Raw genomic sequence first — 20,621 nt, 5'->3', positions numbered from 1 at the left:
TCATCTTCAGCCGCTCCTCCGGGGTCGGGTCGCGGTGGCAGCAAGCTAAGTAGGGCACTCCAGACGTCCCTCTTCCCAGCAACGCCCTCCAGCTCCTCCTGAGGGATCCCAAGACATTCCCAGGCCAGATTGGATATGTAGTCCCTCCAGCGAGTTCTGAGTCTACCCTGGGGTCTCCTCCCAGTTGGCCATGCCCAGAAAACCTCCAAAAGAAGGCACCCAGGGGGCATTTTAATCAGATGCCCGAACCACCTCAACTGGCTCCTTTTGACGCGAAGAAGCAAAGGAGAGAGCACATCGATAAAATTCAGTTCAGAAAAATAGCCTTCTTCTTTTGAGTTGCTCCCCGTTTCTCAGGGATCACCACAGCCGATTTTACAGTTTCCATCTGTACCCTGTGAGGGCACAGCACCAATGGCGGCTATGGTTAACCCAGGCTTTGACCTCCCTATGGAGCCTCGACCAATCCGGTATGGTCTTGTCAATCCACATACCGATTTGGCAAAATTTTTCGTCGGATGCCCTTCCTGACACAACCACTAACCTGATGGATGAGCTACAATATATTCAGAATGCTGCTACAAGAGTTCTAACTAAAACTAGCCAGTCCCATTCTGGTATCCTTACACTGCATTGCAGTTTAATACAGGATTACATTTAGGGTTTTAGCGATTACCTATAGAGTCTTGGGTGGTCAGGCACTCTCCTACATCAAAGATCTAATTTACCTCTACATGACATCAAGATCACTTGGGTCCTCTGCTAATTTTTTATTGTCTGTACCTCATACCAGGCTCCAAACCAAGGGTGATCGAGCTTTCGCAGTAGTTTCCCCTCAACTGTGGAATGCTCTCCACTTGGCATCGTGGTCTGTTGACTCTGTCGACTGTTTTAAAAAGCAGCTAAAAACGTCCCTGTTTAGTCTGGTTTTTGTTTAATTTTGCATTTCTTGTCATTGTTTGGTTTATGCAATCTCTATTTATCTTTTAATACTTTATCTATGTTCTTTCTTTTCTTTCACTGTGAAGCACTTTGTGACTTTCTGTGAAAGCCCCTACGACTACTGCTACTACTACTACTATAATAAATAAATCAATCTTATATAGCGCTTTTCAAGTACTTAAAGTCGCTTTACAATAAATGGAGTGAAACAAGCCGACAGATGAACATAACACAGACATACAGCGGTGGATGGGAAGGGGGGCTACGAGAGGGAGAAGCGGCAGCCACAGACAACGCCAGCAGTACTCTCTCTCTGGGGTACTACTACTACTACTGCTACTGCTACTACTACTACTACTGTTGGCTGCTCCCGTTAGGGGTCGCCACAGCAGATCATCCGTTTCCATCTCTTCCTGTGCTCTGCATCTTCCTCTGTCAGACCAGCAGCCTGCATGTCCTCCCTCATCGCATCCATAAACCTCCTCTTTGGCCTTCCTCTTTTCCTCTTCCCTGGCAGCTCCATATTCAGCAACCTTCTCCCAATATACCCAGCATCTCTCCTCCACACATGTCCAAACCATCTCAATCTTGCCTCTCTTGCTTATAAATACATTTTACTTACTTACTACTACTTACACTAACTAAAGACCTCAGGCATGACTTGAGACTTGTGCCAAAAAATTTAAAAGCAACCCAGCCGCTAGCTCAGGGTATTGGGCAATACTGGCATGTTAAAATGCATGATGCATCATATTCTATGACCCTTTGATTAAATAATGCTTCTGACCTTGCTAATTACTAGATTAACAGATTTGTCATTAATACATTTGAAAAGTTTAGTTCTTAAACTGTCTGACCATGCATAGAATGTGGTACTGTGTAATCACTATTGTGAAATATCCAGTTGGCTTTCTTGAAAGCACATCACGTGACAGGCAGAAGTGGGCTTTTACGGGCCTTTTTTTAAATTTCATGTCATTCATGGTAAGAAGGCCAAGGATCTCAGCTTTTCAAGTACACACAAAGCAGGTTAATCTGAAAAATAACATGGCAGAAGGCATGCTTCATCACAGGGTCACACAATTTGATGGATCAAAGATTTTGGTACAGCATCTCGGCAAGTCTGTCTCATCTCAAACTGTAATAATTTGAGCTACATGCTTGTGAGTTTGTACCCTCAAGTTCAATTTGACATGCATGTACTCATCAAGAATGAGAGTTTGTACTTAAGAGTCATCATCATTATCAGTGGTCACTCGAAGCGAGTATGACCATACAACCCCCCCCCCCAAAAAAAAACTTAATCCACGATGTTAGGGTGAATTCCCTTTATGGAGGACGCCTGTGTGTGACTTTATTTAACGTGGAGAGACTGGTGCACAGACAGCCACCACACAGTCCTTGACAGATCTGGGTGAGAATCCAGTGGAATGGAGTCCAAGACAACTGGGGTCCCATTTCTGCTGCAGCCTTCATCCGTCTTCCCAGCCATTGTGACGCTTCTCTAAAGTCAGCCATCACCCTCCGCTCCGCCTGGCCACCATTGAGGTTTTGGTTAGATTGCTCTCTGTCAGGGACCTCCCCCTTGACCTTACTGCCATGGGTGACCCTACCAGGAGCATAGCTCCAGACAGCCTTGCTCTCAGGATCTCAGGACCACGCAAGCTTCTCTACCACGACAAGGTGACAATCCACGGAGAAGTTTACTTAGAATACTCAATATTACAAATGCCCTGTGTATTAGGCTACTGGTAATTACACAGTCTGGGGAACAAGCAAAACCAAATCCCAGACATTTTTAGTAATTTTATTAATCCCTGCCTGACTGATATTCTAAGCCTCTTTAAAAAAAGAGGACATCTGGTCAGCCTCCAATTCTTCTTTCTCAAAATGCACCACATCGATGTTCAAGTTCAAGGGTAGCTACAGCAGCTTCTGTACGGTTTTCTCTAAGTGGGTTTGTCCTTTTGGGCCCCGAAAAAAACATGGGGGTGCAACATGGTGGTGGAAAATGGCAGCCTGCATATGTAGGAACCCATTGCTCTGCAAACATATAAGCTATAAGGGCACATTCTAGGCTTTGCTAACATTCTTAACATTCATAACAACAATCTTCATAATATACACTATTAAAAGAGCTATGAATATTGAGGTTAATTTCTTTTAAAATTTAAGCTGAATTTTACACATTATATGCTATGTTCTGTCCTGGGTAAGATGCTAAACTGCAACCGCAAGCTGTAGAGGGGTAGCATCTTACCTCAGCAAGGGCCCTTTGGCCAAGGACGATGTCTCTATTGATAGATCTGGTCCTCCTTGCATGCCTGTATGGTACTTCCCATGGTGCCCAGCCCAGCCAATACATGGGATAGGAGAAGGGAACTCGGATTTCAAATCCACCTGCTGCCTTGTGGGTTGATGCCTCTTTAGGCAAAGGCTAGGACAGGGTAACTCTGAATTCAAATCCCCGGGCACAGTCTACCCAGCTGTCAGTACCCGGAAAGGGTAAACCATGGCGGCTCCGCTCAGTCAACTCGGCAGCGGTTCCGGCAACCGGCAGCTTTGTTTGTCAACTCATCAGCAGTTCTGGCAAAAAGCAACAGGATTCTTCTACGGCCGTCTCAGCTACGCTGTGCCACTGAACAACAGAAAATCTTGCCAAGGGACACTATAGAGCACACAATAGTGTCGTCATCTAGGGTGCAGCCTCATATTTGAATATGGAGATCGTGAATCATAGATTTGATATACTATCTTTGTATTAACTTGTGTTTTACTCGTTTCGGGTGAAGGCATGTATGTATGCTGATGCTATGTTGTGGTTCTTAAGACCGATATAAATTCTGCCAACATCGGTTAAAGGAACAACTCTTGACTTTCACAGGGAACATGCATTCAAACACCCAAAACAGTAACTTGGCAGGCTCAAATGCACACTCATACACTTACATAAAAGCACTTTCAATTTAGCCATGCAGTTGGTCTTTGCTAGAGTATCACAGATTTTGGTGTTGAATATTACTCTCCCTCATTTCCTATTTTTACACATGTTAATTTTCACACAGACACTGAGCAAGTCCTTTATGTATGTGGGAATGTACAAAAAAAAGTGTATGCACTTGAGTGCACACAGAACAAATCATACTTTACATACAAATTCATATCTCGGCTTCAAAAGCCACATAAAAAGGGTCTGCAATAAAGTTTAGTTCGGCAAATTTCAGGTTTACCAGAGACTTCCTATCAACTGAGGCAGCAAAGATATACTTCCACGCAATGGTTGTTTCCTACATCACCTACTGTCTGATAAGCTGCTCTAACACACACTCTGCAGCATTAAAACCACTGATATCATTATACAAACAAGCACTCAAAACCTTAGACAAGAAGCCATTCACTTTCCATCATTGCCACATTATAAAAAAGTATAATCTACTTAGTTGGGAAAACCTCATCAAATACAAAAATGTCTGCCTAGTTTATAAGATCATGTAAGGTTTAGCTCCTCCTCCTCATGGTTTAGCTCCTCCTCCTCACGGTTTAGCCCCTCTTCTGTGCAGATTTGTCAACTTCAAATCTACCACAAACAGAGCTACCAGAGGTGCAGCTAGAGGGAACTGCACAATCCCACTCAGGAGAACTGCAGTTACTCAGGCTGTCTTCTCCTTTAGAGCATCACATCAATGGAACTCAGTACCACAATCAATTAGAGTTCCCATCCTATCATTTAAGTGTAATGTCAAGACATGGCTTATTAAGAACCAACAATGTCAACATTGATGCTATTCACACACACCTTTAACACGCTGTTTAACTGTACTGTACATTAGCTGTGTTGTATGTCTGCTTTTTATATATATATATTATTTTCTATATTATCTTTATTGTCTTTTTCTACATTATTTGTATATTCTGTATATATTTTCTTGTTAGTTTGCTCTTGTTCTCGTATTGTATATTAACTATGTTGTATGTTTATTTTATTTATTTATTTGTACTATTTTATTATCCTAGCATGCCTAACAACATCAGGCAAAGGGACTGCCGATGGAAACTAGCCTCTCAGCTAACTCGAGTACATTTACAATTTGTTTCAAATGTTGATTAATGTACATTGTCCCTTCCCAAATAAACATTTAAACTTTCATGTCATTCCTGAGATTAAGGCAAAGAATGCAAAGCATCACTATCACTGAAAATGATCTTGTCAAGTAACATATTGCTTGTTGCCTTAACTGATCATGTTAGAAACCAGTTGCCACGACTGAAAATTCAAATTGCACAATTCAGGTCAGACCTTTCATTTTACTCCTAGAGCCCCACTACTGGGAGCTTCCAGTAGCATTTCTCTCACACCGCTAAACCTTGCTGCTGCAGCATTTTATCTATACATGAGCCTGGCCTGGGACCACTGCTGCTCCGGAGGGACAGGGACATACTCACAATCTTGGCCACCTTGCCACACTTGCGGAGGGACTGCACGGCAAAGGAGTGAAGCACATTCTCCATAGGGACCGAGTTGACCTGAATGACCCGGTCATTTTCACTGGAAGAGAAAATTATGCATTAATGGTTCAAGTTTAGGGATTCTGGCATGGAACAAATCTGTTTAATGGCATAACAAATCTAGAGAAAAAAATCATATTAGGGAGGCTTACATTTTCCCTTTAATTAATGACAGTAATTAATTAATGAATTAATCAATAATTACAGTAAAGTAGGTGACAAGTAGAAGAAGAAAGAAGAAAGACACTTTATTTTGTCATTATGTTCTTACAATGAATGTGTTCTCTTTAACCCATCCTATTGTCAGGGGCGTAAATTGGGTATGGCAAGGTGTGGCAGCTGCCATACCTTGGTTACCGGGTCAGTGTGAAAAAATGTATTTCAATTACACATTTCTCAGTGTTTTAAATGATCCTATTACTGTAGCAAAATCATTCATTGCACGAAGTAGAATAAAATCGAGTGAATCGGCACCTCACTTGGCTCAACTCCTGTCTTTCGGTCGTCACTGACTCAATAGTGAGAGTAGCTGTCTCTCTCTCTCTCTCTCTCTCTCTCCCTCTCTCTGTGCATGGGGCACATGTGTTGCTAACTGACGCAGGCGCCAGAAACAGAGAGGAAGAAGACCATGTGTACTGTGTAGCTAGCTAATAACTGTAGCATACGCAATGGATGACTTTGAAATTAAACAAAAACTCTCAAAGGGAGAGCTTCTTAAAATCCCAAATGAGTCGGGGAATGCTTCGTTAAGGAAACAGAATGACCTCGTTGTGACAACAGTAATAGTCTAACTTGTTTTAACTGTTGCCTTGATCAAGGTCAGTTGGCGGAGATGATTTGTGAACTGTTCAGCCATGTTCATTTGGCAAAGATTGGATTATTGAACCGTTGCCATGTCGTTATTTGGTGGGTGACAGTTCACTGTTTTACTGGAATTGCCGCGAACAGGTAAGATGAAAAAGTGGTTTATTATTATACTGCTGTGTTCTGTGTTGGTTGCCATGCCTAGCAGTGTGTAGACTACAACGAGCCTATGTGTTGCTGATTTGGACCACTATGCATAAGAAGTAGCCTAATTAGTTGGTTTGGTTTTCTGTGATTTATTTTTATTTCTGTATGCTGGTTGTGGGTGTTATTAGCTAAGCCTGTCTGAAGATGTAAATGAACTGTGCCGTTAATTGTCACATTTCAAGAGCATGATGACTCTTCTGAAATTGTGATAGATATGGTTCAGTGCCCGGTGCCAGATGACAAATTTGAAAGTATTTCAATATGTGACTGTCGTATGGGTCATATGTTGTGGTTCTGGTCTATTTAAGGGCGCTTGTGAGTGCTATGCAAGGTATAATTCTTCACCGATTTGAATAAATGTGGCAAGAAAAAATGCAGTGGTATATAAGTCAAGTCAAGTTTATTTACTATATAGCACATTTAAAACAACCACAGTTGAACCAAAGTGCTGCACAAGCTTAAAATACAATATAAAATAAGTAACACATATGAATATAAAAATATATGTAAAAAATACAGTAAAATAAAGAAATTAAAATGTAAACAATAAAACACAAGAGTAAAAGTATATTTCCACAATAAAATCATGGTATCAAGCTCAACTTGAATTGAATGTCAGTGAGAAGAGGTAGGTCTTTAACCAAGATTTAAAAGTCTCTAGGGTCTGAGCAGATCTTATGTGTACTGGTACGTTGTTCCAGAGATCAGGGGCAGCAACTGCAAAGGCTCTGTCACCCCTATTCTTAAGCCTGGATCTCGGAACAAGTAAGAGCATCTGGTTTGCTGACCTGAGTGCTCTGACTGGTGTATGATAATGTATTAGCTCAGATAAATAAGATGGTGCCAGCCCATTTAAAGACTCGAAAACAAGTAATAAAATCTTAAACTGGATCCTAAAACAGACAGGAAGCCAATGAAGGGAGGCCAGTACAGGCATTATGTGATCACGTCGCTTCTTTCCTGTCAGCAGGCAAGCGACTGCATTTTGTACAAGTTGCAGGCGACGAAGCGACGACTGAGCTACGCCAACACACAATGAGTTACAATTATCTAAACGAGAGGTAATAAATGCATGAATTACCCTTTCAAGATCATTTGGAGGGAGATAGGCCTTTACTTTTCCCAGAAGTCGTAATTGAAAAAAACTTGTTTTGACCACTGAGCTTATTTGTTTGTCAAAATTAAAAGAGCTGTCAAAAATCACCCCAAGATTCCTAACAGAAGAGTGACTGTAGGAAGCTAAAGGGCCAAGAGCACTATCATAACTATCCAGCAGATCAGGCTGTCCATATGCAATAATTTCAGTCTTATTTTGATTTAGTTTCAAGAAATTTAACTCCATCCATGTTTTGACATCCTTTAAACAATTCAGCAAAGCCTGTATAGAATCTCTGCTGTTTGTTTTTTAAAAATGGACCCCAAGGACAGCATATACAATGAGAAGAGAATGGGGCCCAAAATGGAGCCTTGGGGGACCCCACAGTTAAGTAGGGCCGCAGCTGAAGAGAATTGGTCTATATGGACAGAAAAGCTTCTATTTGACGGGTAAGACTTGAACCATTCTAGGGCAGTACCTTTAATGCCTGCACATAGCTCAAGACGTGATAAAAGAATATTATGGTCAACCGTGTCAAAGGCAGCAGTCAGGTCCAAAAGCACCAGAACAGCAGAGTTCCCAGAGTCCACAGTTAAAAGAGGATCATTAAAAACTCTTAAAAGGGCTGTTTCATTGCTGTGACATGATTTAAAACCCGACTGGAACTTTTCACAAATGCCATTAATTTCTAGGTGCATTTGTAATTGTACATAAACTGCTTTCTCTAAGACTTTTGAAAGAAAACGCAGCTTAGAAATTGGCCTAAAATTAGAAAGAACACAGGGATCAAGATTACTCTTTTTGATGAGGGGCTGTACTACAGCATGTTTGAAAGCAGCAGGAACACAGCCTGAGAGAAGAGAGGTGTTTATCAAATTTACAATACAAGACCCAACAGTGGTAAAAACATCTTTTAACAGTCTGGGTGGAATACTGTCAAGGGGGCAATCTGAAGGCCTCAAATGGTTAACTACCTCAGATAAAAAGGAGGGGGACACAGGCTCAAACTGCTCTAAGATGGCTGGGCACATAGAATAAATAGCAGGATCTGAGGCCGAAGAGGATGGTGAGGCCCTAATAGCAGAGATCTTATCTGTAAAAACTTTAAGAAATTCTTCACAGAGCGTGGGCGTTGGCACGATGCAAGGAGACTCACATGGATTTATAAGAGAGTTAATAGTATTAAAAAGAACCTGAGGCCTATGACTATTGTTGGACACAAGGTTTGATAGAAACTGTGTTTTTGCAGATTTAACGGCTCTCTGGTAGTCTGATAAGCAGTCTCTTAGAATTCCTGAGACATGAAGTTTGTCTTTCTTCCACTTTCTCTCAGCGCGTCTACATGTGCGTCTAAGAGCGCGGGTGGTGTCGTTGAGCCATGGCTCTTTCACTGGTTTAGGGCATTTGGTTCTAACAGGAGCAACCAAGTCCAGTATGTCAGTGCAGTTAGAGTTAAAAAGAGTGGTAATGTCATCAGATCTGAGATTACAAGAGTCATCCAGTGTGTGAAGCATATAATCTTTAAAAGCAACAGAAAACTGAGATGCCATCAAAGGGTTAATTGTGTGCAGGGAGCGTGCCGGGGCGCGCGATTTAACCTGAGAACAAGGCAGCATCACAGTAAATAACACAGGCAAATGGTCCGATATACGTGTATCACATATTTCAGTGATGCATACACTTAAACCAAAGGCCAACACAAGGTCCAGTGTGTGATCCTTCTCATGCGTCGGACCAGTCACCAATTGAGTGAGATTAAAAGAGTCAATAAGATTCAAAAATTCTTTGACCAGAGGTCTGGATTCCCAACAGACATGGATATTAAAATCACCGACAAAGTCTGTGAATTCCTGAATGAAGTCCTTATTGAATTTTGGTGGACGGTAGACCACTGCGCACAGCACGGGACGATTACACTTCATTTCAAAAAGTGTCAGCTCGAAGCTGGAGAAGCTGTCAGACGGAGTCTGTCGGCAGTGGAAGCTGGATTTAAATACAGAAGCTAGACCTCCACCTTTGCCAGTGGTCCGAGGCGAGCTGATGAATAAACAGTCAGGCGGAAGAAGTTCAGAAAATGGGGTGAACTCTCCAGCGTGAAGCCGGGTCTCCGTCAGAAACATAAAATCCAATTCCCGAGAGGTAAAGAAGTCATTCAGCAGGAATGTCTTATTGGCTAGCAATCTAGCATTAATGAGAACCAGACAGACAGTAAGTTCCTCTTTATCCGACGCTGATGCACGATCCAGCGGGCGAAGGTTCCTGTTATCCACGCCGCCTCTGCTGCTTGCGTCCTTCTGGGAAGAGGAGCCTCCACCGGCAGGTGAAGTTGGCCCACAGCAACGCCAGGAACAACAGGCAGGAGCCATCGAACCGGAAAAAGGTGATAACCACTGCGAAGGAGGCGAGGATCATTTCCATGAGAGGATGTTAGGTAAGCGTTGATTCTCACCCGAACACCACCTCGCTTTCCCCGTCTTCTGGGGCGCTCCTACGGGGAATGACACAAGTGGGCGGCGCAGGTATGCCGGTATAGCCGATAGCAATGGAGGAAGGTTTGAAAATGGATCTCCCAAATTGTGCTTTAACAGCAACTCATAGGACGCTCGGATATTGAGAAGCGCTTGGCGATCATATACGATTAGAGCAAAGACACCATGACAGCATATGCGGCAAATCAGAACAATCGCAAACAATACGCCAAACAGACCCGACAGACGGCTCGTCGCACACACTAGCGCCATTTTGCCGGACGTCTCTGAATGCATCGAGTTATTTGCACAAATACTTGCATCAGAACTTCTAATATAACCCTAAAATGTAATACTCTTAGAAGCTTTGATGTCTGTAATCCCACCTAGGAATTTCGCTCTAGATATCATAACCTGGGTCTATGTTGGACTCATGGGCGTAGTTTGGCTAGGGTAAGTGGGGTCACTGCATCCCCTAGCGTCCAGAGGCGCAAACTGCAACTCATCCAAAATGTATTCTGTGTAAGATTGAACGTTTGTTGGCTCTTTCGCAAGTAAGTTCTAAAATGTGTCAATGCCAATGTTGACAATTCATGTATTCCGGTGCTTGCTTATACTATGTGCAAGTCATATACAAGTGCAAGTCATATGTTTGTGGCTAGTAATGCTCCCACTTTTCAAGCTGTGTTGAGGAATTTTATGTACAAATTTATGTGTCGATTAATTGATTCTAAGAATGTAATTATAATGCTTTTAACGGAGGCTACACAGAGTGACACCAGGTACTCCTCTTGTTTCTGGAAAAATTGGAACGAATGTCTGTATAGCTTTTAATCACGGTGGATTTGTGAGCTGCTGTTTTTAACTATATTTTTGTGTTCTTGTCTTGTGTTGCATTTCTTTGTTGTTATGTTTAACATGGACCTACCTTTGTGTCTGAATAAAGTACGATTTGATTTATTGATTGGTTGACTATGTTATAAACATAAGGTACACAAAATTGTGTTCAAAGAGGCCAGGTTACTGTGGTAAGCCAATTGTATCATGGCTGTTGGTCGTAGCCATTATTTGTTGTTAGTGGTTAGTTTACCCTCAGCGAGAAATAAAGTTTTTTGAATCTAAATGAATGGACGATTATTCATAGAAGCCAAGCTTCCCCCAAAAGAAGGGACCAGTAAAAAATGTAACGAAATGATGAGAAAGTCTTAATTTTTGTTTCTTTGTGTTTTTTATTTCCAATGCGTGAATCTCTCTCCTGTCCAGGAAGAATGAATCGAGCGAGCGAAACTGCGGCAGCCCCCCCCCCATCTTGCAACGCCACTGATTGTACACAGTATCCGCTGTTGTCTTGAAAGTTTTTAAACAGCCATCCTGACAATAGACATCTTTAATTTGATTATTATAATGTATTAATTTTACATATTATTACTGAGAATAATATTTTGTTTATTATTGATGTAGCCATTTTAGCTGGTGAAGGAGAATGGGCTTTGCAAATAGCAACATAGCTTTTGACCGAGCTTTATTACCGTGATTTATTTGAACATTTCTTGTTTGTATTTCTTTATGATTATAGGATCAGAGGCTACGTCAGCTCCATATTGACAGGAAGCTATGTTTACGATGTTTTAAGAAACTCGCAGAATCAATTAATTGGATAGCTTTAGTAGGCCTTTTGTTTTTATTTATGTAATTAATGTAGGTTGATAAGTAAAACGTAGCCTATTATTCACCTGTTAAATGTTACAAGAGAGTGTTCAAGAGGATGCAATAAACTAACATTACACTGCTCTTTCTTTATTTAATGCAAACAATAATATTGTAGCATATCAGGATTTGGTAACCTAGCAACGAATGGAGGTGGGCTTTTTGGGGGTGGTCTTTGAGCGGGAGTCGAGAGGAAGTGGGCGTCTTCATGTTTTGGTCTGCGCGGCGAGCAGCTAGTGCGAGTCGTGGGTGTAATAAAAAAGGGCAATAAAACTCACATGTTGACCTGACATGGTGTCTCCGGGCCTCATCATGGATCGAAATGCTTCTATATTGTAGCCTAACTGGGGGTGCAACGGCAAAAGGAAAATACTTCCATAATAATTGCCATTAGCATGCCTAATGTAAACAAAGTGTAGTTAAAATGTTAAAACAATCTGTGCATTATTGGACATTTTAATTGTAACAGAATAGGTGGAGGAGCACAATACAACGTTCATGCAGGCCACATATTTTCGCTCATTATATCATCTATTTTTGGCAACTGCCCCCCCCCATTCAGAAAGTCAAACTACGTGGTTGGAATTCCCAGTGGCATAGATTTATAACCACAGGCATTATTCCAAAGCAATTTTGAACCATTGATAATCTTGGAAAAATAAACTGTTGAGTATGTGGTTGTCTCCTGTGGGGTTTTGTCCATTTACTGGGGACCATTTTTTATTTTCAGTAGCCATCTTTTATTTCGTGGAAAAAAGTTTCACTTTGAAAACATGAAAAACAATAATACATAGTTGCCATATTATAATCTGTAGCAGGGCCAAGGCGTTACACCTGTGGCGGGGGATACAGATTCCGTTGCGGGCGATGAGGAATGTCGAGGTGAATCAGTCAAGGCTCTGACTGTATTAGGGTGACGCGATTGTATAAATGAAATAAATGGTTGTAGATAACTATTGGCACAGAGCCACATGGTTGAGCTGGAATGAGAATCTGAGGGACTTGATTTTATGTCACGTGATGTCAGATGTGATGTCATCTGACTTTGACATAACTTGGCTTCTGGTGAATTGACGCCCCTGCCTATTGTATAGGAGCAGTGGGCAGCTGCAGCGCCCAGGGACCAACTCCAGTTCTTCTTTCCACTGCCTTGCTCAGGGGCACAGGCAGGAGTATTAACCCTAACATGCATGTCTTTTTGATGGTGGAAGGAAACCCACACAGACACGGGGAGAACATGCAAACGCCAAACAGAAAGGACCTGGGATGGCCTGGGGTTCAAACCCAGAACCTCCTTGCTGTGAGGAACAGTGATAACCTGGACCACCGTGCCACCTTTTTTTTCCCGTTTTTTTTAGTAGTATTGAGACTTTGTATTTCAGAGTAAAATTCATGTTCGTCATTACAGTTTGTAATCACAGCTTAATTTAATCCCTCCCAGTGTTTAGTTTAGGTAGAGCGGTGTGACACCAAGTAGTCTAACCAAAGCCAGCTTTACTCCATTAAAGGTGTCCAACTATTCAGTTATGTGTTGAAAAGTCTCATGATAAATTCCCCATGCAGTAGAAACCTGCATGCCTCTGGTCACTGCTAGAGAATAAAGGTGGTGGTCTCTTAAAGTTAAAAGACTGCAACGAGAGTGGTTACAAACCTGTCATGAAGCGGATTTGAGTAAATAATGTGACGTGTACATGGTATGCACCCCAGTCTTTTTTAATAACTTACAAGAGAAGTCCCTCAGCTGGGCCTCCCTGCAGCACATCAGAGATAATGATCGACGTCTCACCATTCTTCACATTGGGGTTGTCGTGCCCCCCAGACACAGCAATGCCAAAGCCCATCTTTGCATCCTGGCGTGACAGATAGAAAAAAGGGAGAATAAAGGAAACGAGATACTATAAGTCAGAGATATCTGGTACATATTCAACAGAGTAATGATCCACTAGACAGAGAGGCAGACAGATTGAATATAGACATGTCCCTAACAATTACAGAAAATCAGGAGGTAGTTTTTTTATATGCTGACAAAATATAATAAATACAGAGAGGATGGAGAACATGGGTGAGCTGGAAAGAACCAGGTGATACTGAGATGGCCTCCCTTTCCTATACGCATTTACAGGTCACATCACATCAAGTAAAGTGATTACTGAATTGCCCGAAATGATGAGATTTAGGCTTCGGGTACTAATAGTTAAGAAGCTGCGATTCAAGTTTTATTTATTAATTTTTAGTCACTCGGTAAGGTGTGACTTTGGAATGATGAGTATCAGGTGTACTAATGCAAACCTCAGCGTACCATGTATCTTAATATGGTTGCAAACAGCATGTGAGTCTTCAAGTGCACTCTAATAATGATTGGTAAATCACATAATCCCAAATAAATCTGTCAATGGTTTCTGGTTAAACTCTGTTCCAAATTGGAACCGGTTCCAAAACTCCGAATCCAAAGGAATCGTTAAGAAATTCAAATTTCGGTTCTGCCTATCGGTTCTAAACAAATTTCACTCGCGCTAAAGTTCGTTTCAGTTTCTGTGGTGGCGGCATGCAGCTTCCGCAGCTTCCGCCTCCGCAAGATAAACGTGCGCCATCATGGACCAGAGCAAGTGGCGGTCGAAAGTGAAGGGTTGGCACAGTGCAACGCCTGCGGCAAAAGTATTTCATGCCAGGGAGGATGCACAACAAATATGGCCAAACACCTTGGCCTACACGGTGAACAAATGAACCAGTGTACTGTGTCTGGCACGTGGCGCCAGTCTCCATCTCCTGCCTCAGTGTCCTCTTCAGCCACCCTGAGCAAACAGCAAGCAGCACCTCATCGCAGTTGGGTAGGTGAACATTAATAACGTTTGTCTTATTCACAACAGCGAGACAGCAAACAACTTATACATGAGCGAACTGCTATAAACTGTATGCAAACACTGAGATGTGTGTTTTTTCTGTGCTGAACGCTCGCGTGTACAGCCTGAGAAGGCAGAGATGCTCATTTGTCTAAACAAGAGCTGTTTCTAATTTAAGGAGTTTAATACCTGGTAGTCCGGACCAGGGTGTGACTGTGTCTTTATTTCTTCATCTTCATGTATGACGACACAAGTAAATGTAAATATATGAACGAGACATTCACATGAAGGATCCTTTCAGAATGGCTTGTATAAAGTTTTTTTTAATAAATGTTTCTTCTGTGAAAGAAGCATGTGACCTGTTTTGACCCTGCCTCTCAATGAACCGGAATCGAGAATCGTTAAGAACCAGAATCGAAAAGCAGAATCGGAATCAGGATCGTTAAAATCCCAACAATGCCCAACCCTAAGTAGAAGTCCCCCTACTGTTGGTATTTGTTGCTAGTGGCAGCGGCAAGTTGCCTTGCCCACATACAGTCAGTTCAGTAAAGTTACAACTCCTACATGATGCAGCACTTCCCTCCCTCTATAACCATGTAAACACAAGGATGAGAATTACGGTTGTCCCGAAACCAGTTTACAAGCTCTGGATAGTCACTGTATCTTCCAAAGGAATGTGGCGCTCATCAGAATCACTGTAAACTAGCCAGTAAAAACAAATCAGGGCCTAAGACATGTGGCAGATAGTGAATGCAGCCACAGAGGTCATTTGTTACCTTTTAATCATTTAATGTTGACTGAAAAACAATATAACAACAACAAAGTATGTTTTTGAAACTTTTATTAACGTTCGTTTGTGGCTCTGCTTACTTTTTAACAACTCCCTGCACTCCTGATGAGAACCGTGTGGACTCAACCCTCAGCTAATGGCATTCAAAGTGGAGTAAAAAAAAAGTGGAAGTGACCAACACTTCCACTTTTTTTCTACACTTTTTATCCTTTTTTACACGTTTTTCACTTTTTCTTCCTTTCATCGATCAGCTGTTCTGCAAGGATTTCCACAGAGCAATAAATGACAATATTAACCTCAAGGATGATATCCGACAGCTCCAGATGAACTGCGAAAAAAGAACTCTCTCTTATCTGATTTTATTGACACCGCAGCCACAGTCCAGTCTATCTGTTATGAACACAGCCATCTCCATTACCATCCCCTGGGACCCATCACCTCGCTGCCGGCCCTCCTCCTTCTCCTCTCCCAGCTCACAGGCTACCTGGTTGGAGGTGGTAGGCAGACATGGCAAGATGGAAATACCCTGAGCTGCCTCGCCTCCATCCATAAACCTTGCTTTACCATCCTGTCGGCTGATGCCATTGTTCACCCTGTTGATGCCCCCGTGAATGACGCCGTTCCCATGGCCGATGTTGCTCCTTCCAATGTGGAATCGGTCCCTGATCCAGCTAGGACTACTGCTGCTGCAAAGGCGGCCCTGGCTGCTGTGGTGGCCGACCCACCTCCTACAGTTGCTGCCATCATGGGTCCTCCTGGTACTTCTTTTATCAGTTTTTTTACTCCCCTCAACAGTTGTGGAAAAACTGCTTTTATTTCTGGCCCGATTGCGATGCTTGGTCACAGTGTTGGGCATTTTAGCAGAATTCTCAGCCTTCATTCCTCGCTCCAGTCCGTGAGTATAGTGCGCAACATTGGTTTTATTCGCAACTTTGACTTGTTCTGGAAGTGCTCCTCTCTGCATAGAAGAGATGGTTTTCACTTGAGCATGATAGGCAGTCGCATGCTTGCTGCTAATTTGCAGCACACTGTTCTGTCCTCCACATGGGACTGACTATTTACATCACACATGGGCCTTCCTGAACCTGCTTCATCCACTTGCCCACAACAATGACTGTTGCGTCCTTCGCTCACACCAGCTCCCAACTGCTGTGACCATTAACTGGAGTTACAATGGCAATGTGTACTATTCCCAGAGGATTGGGGAATAGTTCCAATTACAGCTTTGTAAAATGGCGACAGATGTACTCCTAGCCCCCCTCAGTTCAGGGATGGACGTTCCCTCTTCACACAGATGACCTCTTTGACATCCCATCCGAACCAGCATTCCTTATCAAGGATGTGCACATCCTCATCCTTGAAAGAGTGGCCACTGGCCTGTAGATGGGTGTAGGCCGTGGAGTCCTGGCCTGATAAGTTAGCTCTTTTGTGTTGGGCCATCCTCTTGGCTAGTGTCTGGTTTCCTCAATGTACAAGTCACGGCGATCCTCCTGGCACTTAACAGTGTACACTATATTGCTCTGTGCTGGGGGACCCGATCCTTGGGGTGGACCAATTTCTGGCGCAGCGTGTTTTGGGGTTTGAAAGCAACTGCGACACAGTGTTTTCAAAATACATCAACTGTTCTGAAACTCCCATATATGTCTCATGTTTTCAATTCTTATTACCTGGGATGATGAAATTGTTGCCACTGACAGATTGGCATTTTTATTTTTCAGCTGAAAACTGTTTCCTTTGCTACACTGATATTTTCTATCAGTAATAAGTGAAATCTACCAAAAAAGGGGCTGCACAATACAAAAGGTGTTGAATATGTTATTGAATAATTTTCACACAGAACTGACTTCCACCCAGGGGTGAAATAAATTTAAGCAGAAACTTCACATTGATTATACAACTTTTAGGTTTTTCAGGAAATAGCAAGACTTTGACCAGTCTATCACAGACTTCAGTAGTACAGGAAACCCAATGGAATAAATCACTCTAAGAATGCTCCTTATGACAGTAGCTACAATAGATGGATAGCACTAGGAGCTTTCAAATCTTAAAGTCGGTTGTTTTATTTAAAGGGAAAGTAAATCCATCCATTATCCACACACACAGACACGGTGGTGCAATGTTTAGCGTGGTCGCCTCACAGCAAGAAAGTCCTAGGTTCGGGCCCCGGGGTAGTCCAACCTTTGGGGTCGTTCTGGGTCGATAGTACATTTAAAATAAATACATGCTGGGTTGATTGCATCTAATCTTAAGAGTTTTTTTTTAAAGAAACTGTAAGTTGGTTATGCAACTTTTTGATTTTTCAGGAAATAGCGAGACTGACCAGTCTACCGTAAACTTCAGCAGTATAGGAAACCACACACTGGGACCCAATGGAACATAGAATGCTCTTAAATACAATGTTTCCCACACATAGACTTTACTTGGGTGGGCCGACCGGGTATACTAACGGCTGCCAGAGTATATTTGCTGACCCATTTTTCCCAATCTTTTTATTGATTTTTTTAAATTCATTCAACAGTCAGTACTGTACCATCAGTAAGAAACGAAACAGAGAATTTCTAGAACATTACTAAACTTTCATCCCCTTGCCCCCACCCTAACCCAACCTAGGTTATGAAATACATTAAAAAAAAGGACGAACAACAAAGAGAAGGCATGCAAGAGGAGTTAGGGAAAGGGATAATTTGGGAGGGGGTTCAATCCTCTCCATGTCTGGTGAGACTTTGAGCAGGTCAGTATGTATATTCGAAAAAAGGTTACACGTTTGCTGAAATGTTTTTATCGAGCCCATGAGAGAGAATCTAAGTTCCTCATGTCTTGATGCATGCTCAATAACCCGGTAAGAAAATCAAAGAAGGCAGAATCAGTTCATCTGGACACACCATTTATTGACAGATACGTTTCATCATCATCTAAGTCAGCGTTTTTCAAACCTCTCCTGGAGGATCACTTGTCCTGCATGTTTTAGATCTCTCCCTGCTCCAACACAGCTGATTTAAATGATCAGTTTTGTTATTAGGCAACTTCGGGAGCTCATAACGAGTTGATCATTTGAATCAGCTGTGTTGGAGCAGGGAGAGATCTAAAACATGCAGGACAAGTGGTCCTCCAGGAGAGATTTGAGAAACGCTGATCTAAGTGACCTCTTCAGTCTCAACTGACTGCGGGTATCCCCCCCCCCTTATTTACAATACAGTTGCATAACAACCGAAAGACTGACCAGTTTCATATGCAGATAATGTATGTGTACTCCCATATGTGGCGGGAGTGTCAGAAAAGTTGAGACACATATTTTCGAAACACCACGTCTCAGTTGCTTTCAAACCCTAAAACACGCTGTGCCAGAAGTTGGTCCACCCCAAGGATCGGGTCCCCTGGCACAAACAGAGTAATATAGTGTACACTGTTAAGTGCCAGGAGGATTGGCATGACTTGTACATCGAGGAAACCAAACAGATGTTTGCCAAGAAGATGGCACAACACAGGAGAGCTAACGCATCAAGCCAGGACTACACAGTCTACACCATCTACAAGCCAGTGGACACTCTTTCAAGGATGAGGATGTGCACATCCTTGATAGGCAGGAATGAGGCTAAGAGTACATCTGTTGCCATCTTACAATGCTGTGATGGCAAACATTCCCAAATCCTCTGTGAATAGTACACATTGAAACTCTAATTAATGGTCACACCCATATTTGCATATGAAACTGGTCATTGGTTTCAGTCGTTATGCAACTGTATTGTTTATAAGGGTGGGGATACCTGCAGTCAGTTTAGACTGAAAAGGTCACTTAGATGAGTGATGAAACGTATCTGTCAATACACGTTGTGTCCAGATGATCTGATTCAACCTTCTTTGACTAAGTTTGTCATGTTTATTATTAGAGAACTTCTTTAAACCATCTGTCGTGTGTAGGGGAAGAAGTGTGCTTCCATTTCAGTAAAATCAAACGACTCACCAGTAAAGTTGTGAAGGCTAGGGCTCACCATGTAGCAACAGAAAGGCCGGTACCAGGTGAAGCGCCAAAGATTACATAAAGAATTGGGGGCAGTGACCACAACATAAGCCTGGCTTATAGTTTCAAATATGTTCGACCAGAAGTTTATTAACTTGGGACAAGACCAGAACATATAAGATTGGCGGGGGATTGTTTGCACCAATTGCAAGCATCACTGACATCAGGATATATTTCGGCCAGTCTGGCATTAGTATAGCGGATTCTGTGTAGAGTTTTGCATTGAGTTAGCCCATGATGGACACATATGGAGGAGGAATGGACCAGGTCTAGAATATGGTCCCATTGTTCATTGGATACTTTTGTTCCCAGATCCTGTTCCCAGGCGTTTTTAGTTTGGGTAGGGAAACGCCCTTCCTTTAGAATCCATAGACAGAGGGACATCAATATCAATCAAGGTCGTTTTTTTAGGGGGGGGCGATTAGGGAAATGAGGAAAGTGTTTTGACAAAATCTCTAAGGTGGGAGAGGTGGGAGATAGGTAAGTGGTATTTTGATGAAACCTCAGTGAAAGATGAGAAAATCCCATCTTTATACAAATCCTTAAAAGTTACTATGCCATTATTGAGCCAGAATCGGGATGCTAAATCTGAGCATGAAGGTTTGAAAAGGTGATTGTTAAATATTGGAGCAAGATTAGAAGGTCTCTGCAGGCCCAAGTGTTTCATAAATTTGAACCAGATTTTGAGAGTTGGTCACAACAGGGTTGGTGCTAATCAGTATGGAAGGGAGGGGGAGCTGGGAGAACAGTATAGAATGTAACAACATTTGTGAGGCAGGTTTTTCCAAATAAACCCAAGCACCCAGCCAGTATGGGAGTTTTTGAATGTTGGCTGCCTAGTAATAATGTATATAGTTAGGGAGGACTAACCCACTCCCCTGTTTGGGGAGTTGCAGAACTGACTTCTGGATACAGACAGGTTTAGTCCCCCAGAGGACTTTGGTCTCTATCTTGTCTAATTTACCGAAAAAATGCTTTTGTAATGAGTACAAGAATAAGCTGGAAAAGGTTTAAGAACTTGGGTAGAACCATCATTTTGATCAGGCTTATTCGGCCTGGGGGTCTTTGATCTTTGATGATGATGAGGGGGTCTGTCTTTTTTAAGAACGAGTGATTGTAGCCTTCGATGGGGTGTCAGGGAGATGACGGAGTGTGATTGCCTCATTATATATACTCTGCAAAGAAAGGAGGGAAGGGAATGTTTTATAAAATTCCACAGTGTATCAGTCCGGGCAACTTGCCA

The 20,621-nt window shown here is 42.3% G+C and overlaps 1 protein-coding gene across 1 annotated transcript in view; it reads right to left on the bottom strand.

The window, feature by feature from the left end:
* The window catches only part of LOC130111823 (tight junction protein ZO-2-like), a 178,819-nt gene that overhangs the window by 117,407 nt on the left and 40,791 nt on the right, over positions 1 to 20,621 (bottom strand). The window contains exons 4-5 of the mRNA XM_056279117.1: positions 13,456 to 13,580; positions 5,386 to 5,488 (exon numbers count right to left, since the gene is read on the bottom strand). Of these exons, the coding sequence (XP_056135092.1) occupies positions 5,386 to 5,488; positions 13,456 to 13,580 (228 nt within the window). The remainder of the gene's footprint in view (positions 1 to 5,385; positions 5,489 to 13,455; positions 13,581 to 20,621) is intronic.

The sequence above is a fragment of the Lampris incognitus genome, chromosome 1 (assembly GCF_029633865.1).
Source record: "Lampris incognitus isolate fLamInc1 chromosome 1, fLamInc1.hap2, whole genome shotgun sequence".
Taxonomy (NCBI): domain Eukaryota; kingdom Metazoa; phylum Chordata; class Actinopteri; order Lampriformes; family Lampridae; genus Lampris; species Lampris incognitus.
Note: the sequence above shows the minus strand (reverse complement) of the source record. Positions and strands in the feature narration are given on the sequence as shown.